Genomic DNA, 14,528 nt, shown 5'->3' with positions numbered 1-14,528 from the left:
AACGACCACGTCAATGAAAGTTAGACCCCTCACTGCGATGAAAAGCACGACTTTCCATGACCAGATCCATTCCAAAATAAGCTGCGTTGTGCGTCTCAGCAAGACGATCGCCAGCTAGAATTTAGTGACAGGGTCAGCCTCTCAACACCATCCTGCAACAATATCTCGACCACTTGAACGGGGAATATTCATGTCTAAGTACTTGGAAGCCATCATGTCTCAAGATAGCAAGTAGAGAACCTTGTTGCCACTTTTGATCGCTTTCGGAACAGGTATCCCCATTCAAAAAGTTATATTTTCTTCGCAAGCAATGGGGCTTCGTCGAGATCATGTTCACATGGAAACTCAAAGATGCACACATCGATCATGCATAAAGGTCTGACAACTCCAGGAGAATGAAAAGAATCTTTGAAATCATGTTTCTTCATTCCTCTCTCGCGTATATATCATAAATCCCACTTGTATCCTCCTTGAAATCATCATTACACAGCCAGTTCATATGTCAGTCATGAAAGCCCGTACACTTTCTCCTACACCCCAAAGGAATGTCATTCTTTCGCTTAGTGTTCTATTTGAATGTGCTTAGACACAGTGCACGACACCGTCAGCGTGGGTGTGGCATTCCTGTAACTTTGTCAGCGAGGAATCGCGGTCTCTAGGGAAAAGTACTTACAGCAGCAGCGCTCGATGTCTTCGAGGCGGTTTGGGAAGCAGCTTGAGCCGAAGTACTGGTGGCAGCGGCGGTAGTGCTAGCAGAAGCAGAAGACACGGCAGAAGAGGCAGCCGAAGAAGCAGTCGCAGCAGCATGTGAATCACCCTCCTCTTCTCCAACTGTACCAGTACAACCCTCCCCAGGCAACGCAACATCCATAGCATAAACGTCCAGCGCAAAATACTGCAACGTGTGCGTATTTCTTACAGCTTCGGCAGGGTTCTCTTCAGCCAACTCCAGACACTCGGTGTATGAATCAGCATAATGCTCTGCAGCACCTTCGCCAATCTTTGTGGTGTGGAAAAGTCTGTGCATCAAGTCGGCGGCGAAGTAGTGGTTTAGTTTTCCGGAAGCTACGGTGTAGCCGCCTGAGCAGAGGGCTTCGAGGGGTTGGCGGGTGGAGTAGCTGAGGGGGCAGATTACTGTTTCGTCGGTTGCGTTTTCGCCGCGCCAGTGGCCGCCCCAGCCTGTTTGATTTGTGAGTGGTTGTTCAGAGTATTGGAAGGAAGGAAGAGGGGGAGGTGGGACATACCTTCTTGGTGGCAGTTTCTGTCAATGTCGTCGCAGCGGAAGAGAACACGTTCGTGGTCACCGTGGATGAGCTTCTCATACCAGCCGATTACTTCAGCAGTAGGTGCTTGGCCAAAGTACTTGGTGTAGAGGGCAGAGTCATTGCCGTGAGCGTAGATATGCTGAGTGGCTTGTTGAGCGATCTTGATGGTATCACCGAGTGCCTTTTCGAGCTGTCTTTTTTCGGTGCCATTGCAAGATTGGTGGATAGGGAAGCCTTGAATCTCAGAGGCGGGCTGGGGATATGAGGTTGCCGTGCTACCGGAGACGGTCACAGTGGTGACTTCTCTGTTCTTGATGACAGGTGAAGCAGCAGCAGTGACAGCAAGAGCTGCACCGACAAGGAATTGAGTGCGCATAATGATAATGATATAAGAAAGCTTTGTAAGCGTTGGAAGAGGCTGTTGAACTGCTTTGCTTGCTTGATGGTTTCCAACGAACCTGCATGTCGTTGTCTCTTTATATATCTACTCTGCTTCTCAAGACATTGAGCCACGACCATCCACTGACGAAGATTCTGCATACCATTACATCCGCATTGGGCGAGTTTACCCGAAATCCCAAATGCCCAGAAACACCCGAGTGGTCGTTATATACCTCAGCCGTACCAAAATTCGGCCTTCACCGAACGTTGGGCAGGGCAAAATGTCTATACCAAGACAAAAGCATTGCATTGTGGCTTTTCAGAATCATGAATGCATGTTCGCCAAGTGTGCAAACACCAGGAAGGAACGATGCTGAGTGGGGTCCTACCTGCATGCGAAAGGTCGTAAAAACCCATACCTTGGCATTGACCATCAAGGTAGCCAAGCAACACTTTGTTTCTCAACGCAGTGAGGCAGTGTAAGTCTGGATTTGCACTGAGCATGCAGTCAAAGCATGGCTCAACACATGCTGAGGCGTTTCTACCAAGGCTCTTGGGTTGCTTTGAAGGTCTTGGTATAGGGTGTTCCCTCCCAAAGATGGCAAGAAGAAGTGGTCATCGCACCTTCTCGCCAAGTTTCCGTGGGTATAGTGGAGCTCTGCTTTGTCTTTGATCATGAAGGAATTTTAGCCGTACGGAAAGTACTGTGTGAAGGTTGAGGTTGGATATAAAGAAGCGTGGGCATCGTGTGGACTGCTTCAGCCGTCAACAATCCGTCAAAATACTCGTCGTCAAGATGCGTGCTTCTCTATTTTTGCTGACATCCGTTGGAGTCGCCGTTGTACAAGCGCAGTCTTTGAGGACATTTTCGCTTACTGCTTGCACAACACAAAGTGGCGTTGTGTGAGTATGTCGTCTTCCTCATCATGGGTTTGTCTGACCAGATACTAGGAACTGTTTGCGCGATGATACAACGGTGCCATGGACGACTCTAAGCAGTCAAGCAACTGCAGCACCCTCGACTACTGTGGCCCCCAGTACCACACAAGTAGAGGCGACTGCGGCCCCTACTGCTATCACTGGTTGCCACATGCATGGCGACACACAGTGAGTTCAGAACGCGGAACGTATATCTTCGATCCTCTTGTTAACCATCTGCAGGTTCTGCTTCGCTGGAGACGCAGAGTATGAAGTTTTGACAACCGCCACAGCTACCGAGGAACTTCCTTCAGAATATACCGGATGCCATGCTCATGGAGCGGACTTGTGGGTATAGCAATTCCCGACACTAAGAGGTCATTATTAACAATATCAGGTTCTGCTTCGATCCGCAAGGCGAAGAGGTCGAGGTCGTCGCCGAAGGTGCTTCCCACGATGAATCAGCTCATGAGGGACACGCAAGTGCAACGGCATCTCCAGCAGTAACTTCAGCCGCCGCTACAGGCGCTGCAGAGTCTGTCAAGGTGACGGCGCTCAGCGATTGTCATATGCACGAGACCCAACAGTTTTGTATGGGCCCTAGTGCTACAGAATATCTGATGAAGATTCCTGCTACAGCGACACAGGACTTACCTTCCCAATATACTGGTTGTCATGCTCATGGAGTACAGCTGTAAGTCATATCTGTGAATCTTAGCAGTCCATATCTGACAGTAACAGTTTCTGCATGTCTCCAGCCGGTGGTGAGGTCCTTGCCCAAGCACAAACGGCTGAAGGTGAAGAGGCAGCAGGCGAGGTATCGGCCGACGGAGTCAGCTGCCATTTCCACGCCGGTGTTGAGTGAGTTTGTCCCCATCATCGGTGTATCATCACACTGACCTTCTATACAGACACTGCGTTGATGGCAATGGAAACACCGTTGAAGGAACCTGTGAAGCCGTCGATCGTGATTACAACATTCCTCTACGCATCGGGCTGGTATTCGCTATTCTTGCAACAGCCTCCATTGGTGTCTTTGGTCCTATCTTCTTGTCGCTCGGAAGATTCAAGAGTGGTGGTATAGTCATGTCCATTGTCAAGCAATTTGGAACCGGTGTCATTATCTCGACTGCGCTTGTTCACGTAAGTCAAAACCATGGAATATCACGCACCAGATACTGACAATCTGCAGCTATTCACCCACGCAGAACTTATGTTCGCGAATCATTGTCTGGGCGGCTTAAAGTACGAAGCCACGACTGCTGCGATCGTAATGGCAGGCATCGTCATCTCGTTCGTCCCAGAGTATGTTGGAGCCAGAATCTTCCTTTGGCGTGTATCAAAGCACGAAGCTCCTGCCTCGCCTACACCTGACCAAAGCCATGATTCCAAAGGCGCGGCGACCAACGAGGAGCCTGTTGGACATCATCTCATCCACTCTGGAGATGCTCATGCTCAATCGCCTGCCCTGCAGAAGTTGAAGGTCAATATCATGGAAGCCGGAATTATATTCCACTCTCTCTGTAAGTTGTTCACACCACGATCGCGGTTCAGGGCTGACAGGAAACAGTGATTGGTCTTACTCTTGTCGTTGCCGGAGACTCAGGCTTCATCACCCTTTTCATCGTCATAATATTCCACCAAATGTTCGAAGGACTCGCTCTCGGCAGCAGAATTAGCGATCTCAAAATTCGCATGGTGGAAAAACTCCTCATGGCTACTGCATTCGCTCTTGTAACACCAATTGGTATGGCCATCGGTATTGGCGTTCTCAATCAATTCAACGGCAATGACCCTTCCACTATCATTGCTATTGGCACTCTTGATGCATTAAGTGCCGGCATCCTGATTTATGTGGGATTGGTCGAGATGTTGGCGCATGACTGGATGCATGGAGAGTTGAGCAGGGCGCCAATGAGACAGGTCATTCCGGCTGCTATCAGTCTGGTGGCCGGATTGGTGTTGATGAGTGTGCTGGGCAAGTGGGCGTAGGGTGGTGGAAATAAGAGCTGAGAATGAAAATGCGCCATGGATAATGACTATGAATTCCTCTAGACCGGTTAAAAGTTGTGTAGAAAGCGAAGCATGATTTTCACTCGTTTCAACCTCAGATATTGTAAAATCAGGTGAATTGGTGTAATAAAACCGATTCGAGTGCGCGGTGGTTTCGGCAGGTGCTTTCTGACAGGCAGGCGCGTTTGTCAAGATACTCTTGCCTTTTGACAAGGTTGACAGTCGTTGCTGCCTCGCCAAGGGAGAACAATATCGGTCAGCCAGTCTGCGAAGGCAATCTCGTAGCAGAATCAGGCGCGGATTCCCCTCAGCAGGCATCAATACAGGCACTCGATCATGGAACGTGATTCTTCCAGGCGGTCACGGTACTTTGAGTATATTCTGAGCGCACAAAGATATGACTTAACGAGCAGCTCCCGGACTTCCCCCAACCTCCTTTGCGCAAAGACAACCACTCCTCGTCATGGATGAAGATGGGGATGTATCTCTTGAAGAAGTGAGCAAAAGCCTACTGGACTGGCTGGAAGCGACAAAACCGCGTCGATCTAGTCGCATACAGAAGCTCCATCCAATGTCATACACGACGACTAAATCCCAAAAAAAAGAACACGGTTATGAATCAGGCTCGTAGAGATTTTGCGGTCCAGATGAGCGATGTGAAGTCTTCGATCTCTACAGCTCCGAAATCTGTGCAGGTGCGGTCTCTGTGGATAATCCATTCCCAAGCTTTCGATATCTGATTGCCACTCTAGACATGATCAACACGTTTGGTGCCGACATAATACCGGAGCACCTGCGACAAGCGGTTGGACTGAATCTCGACGCGTTTCCTGGGTCATTGAGGAGAGCCGAGCTTCTTTCCACAGTCCCCTTTTCCGCTTTGGACGAGCTAGCCAAACAATCAAACATCCATTATTCAACAGAAAACTAGGGAGACAAAAGCTGGAGGTGTGGTTTGCAAGGTCAGATCCTAGTCTTGCAATCAATCATGCTGATTTAAGGGGCAAGACCAATTATTCAGGCGTCACCAGTGCGATCGCACAGGATCCTGAGGTTGCAGAGGAGCACACGCTTGACTTTATGTTGCTCTCAAAAGTCACAGAAGCAGACATGACAGCGAGAAGAGTCAAGAGGTTGCCTGCTTTGAACCCGCTGCAATGAATGCGTTCCTCTATGCCTGACTATCATGGGTTCCTTCTCTGTCTGGTAGCAACCAAGGCTGGCTGGGGCAGAAAGTTGATCCCTGATCTGGCAAAAGCGGGCTGCCAGACTTCGTAATGGCTGAAAACGACCGCAGACGATGACTACAAGGATGATGTTCTGATGCCAACGATATTCCTGCTGGCAGAAGGCGCAAAGTAGTACTTCGCAATAGCGATCCACGTGAGCGGCAAACATTGTAACATTTACAAGATGTCTGATGGTAATCCTGACTCGCGTACATCGTTGCTCAAAGTGAATCGCGCGATTCAGAAGCTCCTTGTGTATGGCGATGGGCCTCATCTCGGATGGTTCAGAAGGTCGCATTCTCGAGTGTTAGGAGTACTTGATGCTCAGTCACAGTTGCTAAACAACTGATATGTAGTTTTGCATGCAGACGAGATATATTATTGTCGTACGTAGTAACGTCATCGTCGGCTGTGATGGCGAGTTGAACACAACCTTGAACGCGTTGTTGTCCACCGCGTCTCCCACGTGGCTACGTGATCGTTGCCTGCTGCCTCCGAAGCAGCGTAATTCCAATGGATTCTCGAATCAGGTGAGAGCTTTCATGAGTTCGTTCGAGTGCAAATCTGCAAACGAGATGATTAGCGCATTCGGGACCGAGAAACTATCCTGATGTTGTTGGATAGAATGATCCATCTCTTTCGAACGTCATCGAAACTTCGGTGACCTATATAAGCTGCAGAATGGTTCATGCTTAGGGTTTTTTACTCCAACATCAATAGAAATGGCGATGCCTTGGCCATCAACTCCGTCTCCTTCGTTTTCAGTCTCGGCCAGCGATGAACGTACACAGCTGAATCGTATGGGCCAGGAAATGGACGCCTTGAAAACACGCAATTCAGAACACTCCATGATGATGTGCGAATCGAACAAAGTCATCCAGTCACTCAGGCAGACGCTCAAACGTGCAGAGCAGCCATCGAATGTGACTCCTGCCGCCGCTTACCGTCGACAACGACTCACCTCGGCCGAACGAGCGTCCGGCTCGATCGATGAACCCACCGACTGCACTCTCGACAGCGACAACGACACCGAACCCACCGACTGCACTATCGACAGCGGCAGCGACGTCGAACCCTCTCACAAGCCCGGCCGAGCACTCGAACGAAGGAGCGCAAATTCTCGGAATCTACAACTTGCAAGTCAGAATATGACTACTCCGCAGAACAGAGTCCATAAGGTCCCAACAAAGCGCTTAAAGTGGACAGAGACAGAGGTACAGGCTTTACTGTCCTATGTCAAGCAATACGACTTGCATTACTCCAAGATCAAGAGCATAGATGATGCAGGAGATCGAAAGCTTAGAGATCGTGGTGGCGAACAGCTGCGTTCCAAAGTGAGGACTATCGTGGTCAACGTCATGATCAATGACGAGCCTATGCCTCCTGGGCTCGAGCATTGCCCCTTGCGTGACAAGGATCTTGAAGAAATAAAGCGACGAAGGAAAGGGTGAAGACGACTGGCATCGCATGACTGATAGACGAGACAGCAGGAAGCGACGGTGTTTCTTGATGCCGTGGCGCCAGCTTGGTTGCTTGGTGTGGGAGCGCTCCGATCACGAGTCTATTCTGATTTTGACCGGTGGAGGATCGTCTGTTGGTGGATCGGGCAGTACTGATTGGCGCCCTCCTTGGGGCGTGTAGCAATGTCAAACCAAAGCAAGAAGAATCGACGTCAGAATTAGAGATTACCCCAAGCATCCATCAGACGCAGACAGGCGACACAACTACGTGCAAAATTGTAAGGTGTCCATTTGGTATGAGTTCAAGTTCGTTGAGAACGATTTCTCGTTGGTGCTCTCCCTAGTCGATAGCATCGAGATCCAAATCATCTTGTGTTTTGACAGAACACCGGACTTGCAGGGTTCTATGAGTGACTTCCTCGATCCAATTGCTGGTAGCCTAACTCATTGTTGGTGCGAGTCGTATCAATCGATGGTTCTAGTCGATTGGAGTTCGCAATCAGACGCTTGATGCCGTCGCTTTGTCATATTCACATCGGCCGTCCGATCGTGATGTGCGGCACGTCGCCTGACAAGAACAGCAAGATGAAATAGCGCCGAGAAGATCATCTCTTCGCGAAGGGGGAAAAAGAAGCTCCAATATATCAAGTCGGAAAGATTGGTGCCAGTATCTCAAGATGGAGAGCATAGACGAGAAAGGCCCAAACCGTGTCGAGGCGTGGATGGTTGCCGGCTTGCGTGATAAATCAAGATATGAGGGTTAAATGCTTGAAATGAGCACGCGAGTTCCAAGCCTTGAGTTTAAGTCTAACGTGTTCGTATATTCATGCATAACCTCTTCCACCAAACCTCGACAAAGTCAAGCTAGCTCTCCCAGCCAGAAGAAAACGTTAAGGCACCACGGGGTGAATCACGCCCAACACCTCGGTCGTCGCCTTCGCCATGCTTGAAGGTCCACTGTCGCTCTGGGTATGGACCAATCGTGGCCAATGACTTGATGCTTTGCTAAGGTGCGACGTTGGGTTGTTATCGTGGTTTCGGGGTCTCATGAATCCATCAATTTTGTTCATCCTCAGTAACGTCTGGCTCAGCCGGCGTAGAGATGGACTCTGTGAAGAAAGCAGGCGGCTCTTTAGGGTATTTCTCGGGCATGTAAAGCTCCGTATCCATAATAAAACAATTGCTGCACATGTACCGACCTACAGCGTCAGGGTTCTCAACAGTGTGATCAGACTTCTCGAAGTCCTTGGTCGAGTCGTCAGGCTTCTCTAACCACCAATGAGTTAATGAACGATCCCTTTTGCAGGCTGTGCATTCATGGGCAGCCCGGTCAGGTAATATGACGAGCTGATGGGTTCTCCATGACCACTCGTTGAGGCGTCCAGATTTGTGCCACCAATAAATGAAGCTGTGCAACTTGCGCGATCGAGATGTCGCTGTATCAGCGCGATATTGAGCCTTGAGTTCTGATGTATGGATGTCGCGACGTTTTTGCCATGATTTCTGGTTGGCCAAGGCTGCTCTCTCACGAAAGTCAGGATCAGTGGCAATGCGATGGCGCCGACGAGCTCTCCGAACAGCATTGCGAGCAGCCTTGATGGGGTCCTGGGACGATACTTGACTTGAGGAATACGTCGTTCTGAGCAGCAAGAAAAGTGGAGAGACATTTGTTATCCAAGTCTGACGCCGGACAGACAGCGATATGTTGGAGAGGGTTGAAAACATTGCGATGGGTGATGTTTATCAAGGGAAGTCTAGCAAGAAGGAGTCTGTCGGGTGTTTCGCGCGCGCGTCGGGTCATGGCGTCAACTCGTTCCATGTCTGGGTCCGGGGAAGCAACAAATTCATGACAACATCAACACAAAGACCAAAGGCAGTCATCAATGGCATGGACGGCGACTATGGCCCGTTCCATGTGCCTGACTTTTGGTGCAAGTCGGCTTACAGTCTGCCGGATGCGCCTGGTCAGACTCTCTTCAGCGACACGCACTTTGGTATGCTTGACACGCTCCACCACCAGAAGCGACCTACTAAGACGACCACAGAACTGCCCTTGATCGATAGCCACTTCGACGCAGAGTTGCGACTCCCAGACATCGACACGTTCCAATTTGGCAAGCTCGACGACCTCAGCCTCCCCGAAGAGCCTGAGCAAGAGGCTAGCATCAGCCATCACAAGCCGTCGGAACCAAGCCTCTCGGGCGATATTGAAGCTCTTTGGAAACTCGATCTCAACACACCAGATAATGTCTCTCTACGTACGTGGGAAGCTTTTGCCAATGAGCATCACGTCGAATCGCGCGTCTCTTGCATCTCCGAAGCTGGTCCACGCGCATTCGATGCTCTACAGTCCCACGACACCGACGTCCTCCAGTCCGCCTTCACCCTGAAGTGCCTGGCCCTCCTAGGTCTCGGAAGGTCTTCAGCTTTGTTCCAGTGGAAGAAGGAAGAGAAGACATTCGTCCCCACACTCGCTAACGTACGCCTGTCTGGTCTAAGCAGGACTGCTTTTGACAGTATTATTGATCGGCTTTCCACCACCGGCTCTGATTTTGCCGAGCTCAGACAATTTGTGCACTCTTCATATGCCAACAAGCATCCTCTAGCCGCTCGTGTTGCTCTTGCGACAAGCGTCCAGGCTGTAGTAGAAGCTCTCGACCAGAACTTGTCTGAGTGTGTTCTGCAAGCTCCTTCAACCTTGCAGCTACTGGCTTACTTCGATGGTCCAGCCGTGCTGTTGGCTGAGATGAGGAACCTCGTCGATGCTACTTTCCATGCAAAGACTGACACAATCTTTCTGTCTGTGTGTCACGAAGTGATTGACAAATTCACAAACGCATGTTCTTCCTTCCATTCTCTCCACACAGAGATACTGAATCAAGTTTCTCGTCCTTGGTATCAGGCAATCTGCCAGAAAACTGGCCTCACCCGCGAGCGACTGGATTTACCCGATCAAGACGATATCCTGGAAAGCAGCGCTCATATCTCGCCTCATGACAGTGCGCAGATACATGAAGTCATGACTGGTACAGCAATCTTGGCCGTCTCGGCGCCTAGTCATCCTCTGTTGCATACCGCTTCCTGGGGGATTGAGCAACCTGATCTCGAGACGTCAATGATGAACACGGACATTGATCGTATCACCAAGAAAGCAGACAAGTATCAGCAGGACTTGCTTGCTGCCATCTCTAGATACGAAAGCGGAGATTCTAAGCCGCATGGTGCAGAGACTAAGGAAGACTTTGATGACTTGACATCAGAGCAGCTACCATGGAGCCTTGATCAGGCTCAGCAGACCTACTTCGAGGGCGTGGGGACCCAATTCACCCAGTATCCTCTGAATCAAGCCGACGCCTCTGAAATCCAGCTTCTGGTTGCGAACGTCCTCAAAGACGTAGACGGCAATCAAGATGTCTCGCGGCTTGATCTCCACATCCCCACAACGACAACACTGCGGCGTCTTCAACCATATCTTAATGTCCAAGCTCGGCTTCTAAATGGTACTCTTCTTCGCCTTCTCTTCCGACAATTCTCCCTTCGCGATCATTTGACCTTGAACCGTTCGTTTCACCTTCTAGGCAATGGCTTGTTCGTCCAACACCTCACGACCGCACTATTCACATCCGAAGCAAACACACATGGCTTGCGCCTAGACAATCGCTCCAAACAATGGCCACCTGCATCTTCGGAACTCAGGTTAGGATTGATGGGTGTCTTGTCTGAAGCCTACGGTTCGAACGACATACCCGGCAATCTCTCTTTCGCCATCCGAGAGCTTGGCGATGAAGAGATAGAGAAATGCTTGGACGCCGATAGTATTCACGCTTTGGACTTCTTGAGGCTGAGATATGAGGCTCCTGCGCCCTTAGATGTGATACTCGACGACGCTGCTATGTCGAAATATGACGACTGTTTTCGCGTTCTGCTAGGTGTGCTTAGGATGCTGCATTTTGTCACTCTACTTCGTACTACAGCACAGCAAAAGGACAGTCCCGCAGCGGTGCAGGCGTTTGCACATGAAGCCTGGAGCTGTGTGTCAAGTCTTGCGTCTTACTTTTTCGACATCGGGATCACTGGTCCTTGGAAAGAGTTTCAGAGGACTCTGGACGGCATCGAAGCAGATCTCCTGACCGAAGATCAGGAAGGGTGCTATGGCGAAAGAGTTCGCATTAGTGTTTCTGGCCTGAGGGACAAGCACAACGACATGTTGGACACGATTCGCTCACGTCTGTTCTTGCGGTCACGGCATAATAAGCTGCGCAGCGCTGTCGAGGACATCTTTGGCTTCATCCTTGGAGTCCAACACAACGATCTCGCGACCGACGAAAGCTTGCTCTGGCAACAGAAAAACACGCTCAGGGAGAAGATCGCGGGATTGAGGGATATATTGCATGAGCTCACAAGAAAGGTTGGCAAGAAGAAGGATCTGGCGTCACAGGATAGAGATGATGTATTTGCAGCTGAGGTCTTAGGCTTCAGACTTGGTGATGAGTAGTCATACACGGGTGCACCTATTGCATCGCAAACGTTCAACGACAAGTTCCAAAAGCCACTGTGTATTCTCAGATCCCTTCCGTCGAGACGAGTGGTGGTATAATCATTCTTTCCTGTTGCGTATATGTGATTTGACATAGACGTCTGCACGCTACTCCGTTTCCTCCTTGTCCGGTAGACATCTCTGCATCTACGCATCCATACACATCACTGCAAGCTTCCTGCACGAGACCCGATGTTCTCCGATCCGTTCGAAAAGACGACCAGGTTCATAAGTCTTCCGCCGTCTCCGACCTCTCTATGAACTCGTGACTCACTGCAGCGATGACGACTTCTCCATCATGCCGGCGACGAAGCGAGGACATTCCAGCAGTATTTTATCGACCCGATTGTCGATCATGGTGTACCGGTGCTTGCGAAAAGAGGTGCTGTCGAGTCAAACGACGAATTTCGCCGAGAGATTCGAGAACGGCCATACCAATACTGTCTAAGATGCTTGATCAGACAGAAGAGCTTTTACGGATGCCTGATGATGAGCGGCGAGGGCGTTGGAAGGTTGTGAATCTGAGGATATCCTGCTCGTGATGGTTGCTTTTGACGAGGATCTGTTAAACCAGCGTTCTCTTGGGTAATCGCTCTCTGTGAACGGAGTGTTTCTTTCCAGAAAAGCATCTTGCATTTGGATAGGTTTATGACTGGAAATTGACGCAGCCGGCGGGTCGTTGTGATGCTTCAGTCAAAATGGTTGATCTATGGTGCGATTGTGCTGGTATATCGCTTCATTCATCATCAAATAGTGCTGTCGGATGAAGCAATTCTTTCAGCTCATTCGTGTATTCCGCAATCCTGTTTGCATCGTCGGCTTCCTCGCTCAAAGCGATTCTGAGCTGCCTGATCGCGTCGACGACCTCTTTGCCAGTATCCTCTCGTTTAAAGGCTTCTCTGAGGGTAGCAACAGCTTCTCCATACATTTTCCAAAATTGTGCGGTTTCTTTGACGTAAGTTGTTTCTTCCAGAGGCAGAGCCCAGTCTTCCTGGCGATTCTCAATCATGTCGAGCCAATCTGTCATTAGAGGCTCACGATCGCCGAAGAGACCGGGAAGATGGACGATGAAATCTCCCTTTTTACCCTCGAACGCATGAGGTTCCTCGAATCCAGTAAAGTTTCTCAGTACATCAGTTCGTCCGTCTCTCATGTATCCAGGAAGCTCGTAAGCATTGAAGAGGTTTCTAGGCAGATAGACAATTCCGCGCTTGAAGCCATAACCATCTGGACCACCGGAAGATTTGAGCACTGTGCGTGCCATGGCGGCTTGATCGGCGTCGTTGCCCAATTCGACTTTGGGGTTGCAGAGAGGGAAGGCCATGCCATCTACAAACATGGAAATTGTCCAGGGGTGTACGCGGACGAAGAAGACACCAGTGTTCAGGCCTTGAATGTCTCTTGCTGCGACGATATTGATATGGGTGAATTCTCTAGGTGGGAGGAAGATGTGGGCTGGGATGTTTGGGTTGAGGATGATGGAGTCGGCATCGACCCACCTATTGATGTATGTTAGCTTCGTGTACGGGTGGGAAAGCAGGAAGTAAAAGCACTCACATCAACCATTCTGCTCGCTCATGCTCTGGCTTTGCGAGTTCCTGGGCCACTTGTTGTATCATGAAGGTCGGCTTGTTCCAGTATCCGCAGTACTCGTTTTGTCGCTTGATATAGGTGGGATATCCCCATCTTTCTCCATGGCGGGTGTGTGATTCCAGAGCTCGTTCGTATAACGAATTGTTGCCGTATAGCATAGACACTCTAGCAATCTTGTAGGGTCTGTCACCGTATATGAAGGATGGCCGGTGCCATAGTGTTCCGAGAAAAGTAAGTACGATGAGACCGCAGGACATCAAACTGATGAGTCGGTTGTTGAACCACTGTGCTCTAGTCAGTTTTCTCCGCAATTATCCTGACTTGAGAGGTATACGCACTCCCATCGTCAACAGCGGCTTCCGCGGCGAATGCATGAACATCTCAGATCTCGTCGTCTCAAACGACCGCTTCGATTCCTCGGCATCCAGTTGACTATATCGTGAATCACTCATGTTGTGTATGTGTAGATTCCAGGGAAAAAAAGAACGCTCGGAGAGCTCGGGTCGAGCCTTGCAATAAGTATCTGACCACCATGATGTTTCGACTGTTCTCGAGCGTGGCCGTTTTGTTTGTGATCCATACAACCGTTCGAAAGCTCCGGATGTTTGGCCGTTGGATGTGATTTTAGAAAACCTCGGCTAGTTTTGCCATGTGAAATAGGATCTTAGTGGCCGTACACTGATCAGACGTAGAGAGAACCTTGGCGTATGTTCGAGAATGAGAAGCCAGTGGTTCAGAATCTGTATCATGCGACACAATGCTGAGTGGTTTGCAGCAAAGAGTGCCAGAGAATGCCTATACAGACCCCTGGCCGAATCGGGTAATCAGCAACGGCCGAATATAAGAACCATAATCTTTGACATATAGAGCCTACATATCACATTAGCAACTTCCCATCTTGAGCCGAAGCTTTATTAAATAGCTTTCGTGCAAGTAGCCGAAATAAAATCAGCATGAGGAAAGAGCTTCTCGCGACTGCCAGATATTCTTTACGGTCAAATCAAGACACATTCGCTGTCAATATCGATACACAGTATGAGGTGGTATCATCAAGTTTTGGTTATCGGGCTCTATGGAGTTATTTGTGCCTTGCTGCGTGCTCAAAACTGGTACTAAACAGGAGCGTATGAGT

General features: G+C 49.7%; 7 protein-coding genes across 7 annotated transcripts; 4 read left to right on the top strand and 3 right to left on the bottom strand.

The window, feature by feature from the left end:
• Positions 1–406: 406 nt before the first annotated feature.
• M438DRAFT_395619 (zincin) lies at positions 407–1,998 on the bottom strand. The gene is made up of 3 exons (XM_029909226.1): positions 1,245–1,998; positions 674–1,179; positions 407–624 (listed from the first exon to the last, which is right to left on the bottom strand). Exons 1-3 carry the CDS (start codon positions 1,639–1,641, stop codon positions 583–585), a joined length of 945 nt encoding a protein of 314 aa, XP_029762541.1. The 5' UTR covers positions 1,642–1,998; the 3' UTR covers positions 407–582.
• Positions 1,533–2,286, top strand: M438DRAFT_174800 (uncharacterized protein). Its single transcript, XM_029899152.1, has one exon. The coding sequence runs from the start codon at positions 1,728–1,730 to the stop codon at positions 2,127–2,129; it is 402 nt and encodes a 133-aa protein (XP_029762540.1). The 5' UTR covers positions 1,533–1,727; the 3' UTR covers positions 2,130–2,286.
• M438DRAFT_343815 (Zip-domain-containing protein) lies at positions 2,163–4,675 on the top strand. Its single transcript, XM_029905072.1, has 8 exons — positions 2,163–2,549; positions 2,598–2,753; positions 2,808–2,912; positions 2,962–3,258; positions 3,306–3,425; positions 3,476–3,707; positions 3,757–4,087; positions 4,135–4,675. Exons 1-8 carry the CDS (start codon positions 2,443–2,445, stop codon positions 4,554–4,556), a joined length of 1,770 nt encoding a protein of 589 aa, XP_029762539.1. The 5' UTR covers positions 2,163–2,442; the 3' UTR covers positions 4,557–4,675.
• Positions 4,676–6,528: 1,853 nt separating this feature from the next.
• On the top strand, positions 6,529–7,257 carry M438DRAFT_333261 (uncharacterized protein; the record flags this gene model as incomplete). Its single annotated transcript, XM_029903587.1, has 1 exon — positions 6,529–7,257. One exon carries the CDS (start codon positions 6,529–6,531, stop codon positions 7,255–7,257), a length of 729 nt encoding a protein of 242 aa, XP_029762538.1.
• Positions 7,258–8,322: 1,065 nt separating this feature from the next.
• Positions 8,323–8,991, bottom strand: M438DRAFT_333260 (uncharacterized protein; the record flags this gene model as incomplete). The annotated part of the gene is made up of 1 exon (XM_029903586.1): positions 8,323–8,991. The coding sequence occupies one exon, from the start codon at positions 8,989–8,991 to the stop codon at positions 8,323–8,325; it is 669 nt and encodes a 222-aa protein (XP_029762537.1).
• A 256-nt stretch (positions 8,992–9,247) lies between these two features.
• Positions 9,248–11,761, top strand: M438DRAFT_314781 (uncharacterized protein; the record flags this gene model as incomplete). Its single annotated transcript, XM_029902624.1, has 1 exon — positions 9,248–11,761. Exon 1 carries the CDS (start codon positions 9,263–9,265, stop codon positions 11,759–11,761), a length of 2,499 nt encoding a protein of 832 aa, XP_029762536.1. The 5' UTR covers positions 9,248–9,262.
• A 778-nt stretch (positions 11,762–12,539) lies between these two features.
• M438DRAFT_269445 (uncharacterized protein) lies at positions 12,540–13,653 on the bottom strand (the record flags this gene model as incomplete). The annotated part of the gene is made up of 2 exons (XM_029900327.1): positions 12,540–13,302; positions 13,361–13,653. 2 exons carry the CDS (start codon positions 13,651–13,653, stop codon positions 12,540–12,542), a joined length of 1,056 nt encoding a protein of 351 aa, XP_029762535.1.
• Between the last annotated feature and the right edge of the window lie 875 nt (positions 13,654–14,528).

The sequence above is a fragment of the Aureobasidium pullulans genome (genome assembly GCF_000721785.1).
Source record: "Aureobasidium pullulans EXF-150 unplaced genomic scaffold scaffold_5, whole genome shotgun sequence".
Taxonomy (NCBI): Eukaryota; Fungi; Ascomycota; class Dothideomycetes; order Dothideales; family Saccotheciaceae; genus Aureobasidium; species Aureobasidium pullulans.
Note: the sequence above shows the minus strand (reverse complement) of the source record. Positions and strands in the feature narration are given on the sequence as shown.

Coding starts and splice junctions, on each gene's coding strand:
- M438DRAFT_395619 (XM_029909226.1), bottom strand. CDS start 1,641: ATGCGCACTCAATTCCTTGTCGGTGCAGCTCTTGCTGTCACTGCTGCT. Junction 1,180..1,244: donor CAGAAACTGCCACCAAGAAG/GTATGTCCCACC, acceptor CAAATCAAACAG/GCTGGGGCGGCCACTGGCGC. Junction 625..673: donor AGACATCGAGCGCTGCTGCT/GTAAGTACTTTT, acceptor ACAAAGTTACAG/GAATGCCACACCCACGCTGA.
- M438DRAFT_174800 (XM_029899152.1), top strand. CDS start 1,728: ATGTCGTTGTCTCTTTATATATCTACTCTGCTTCTCAAGACATTGAGC.
- M438DRAFT_343815 (XM_029905072.1), top strand. CDS start 2,443: ATGCGTGCTTCTCTATTTTTGCTGACATCCGTTGGAGTCGCCGTTGTA. Junction 2,550..2,597: donor ACAACACAAAGTGGCGTTGT/GTGAGTATGTCG, acceptor ACCAGATACTAG/GAACTGTTTGCGCGATGATA. Junction 2,913..2,961: donor CATGCTCATGGAGCGGACTT/GTGGGTATAGCA, acceptor TAACAATATCAG/GTTCTGCTTCGATCCGCAAG.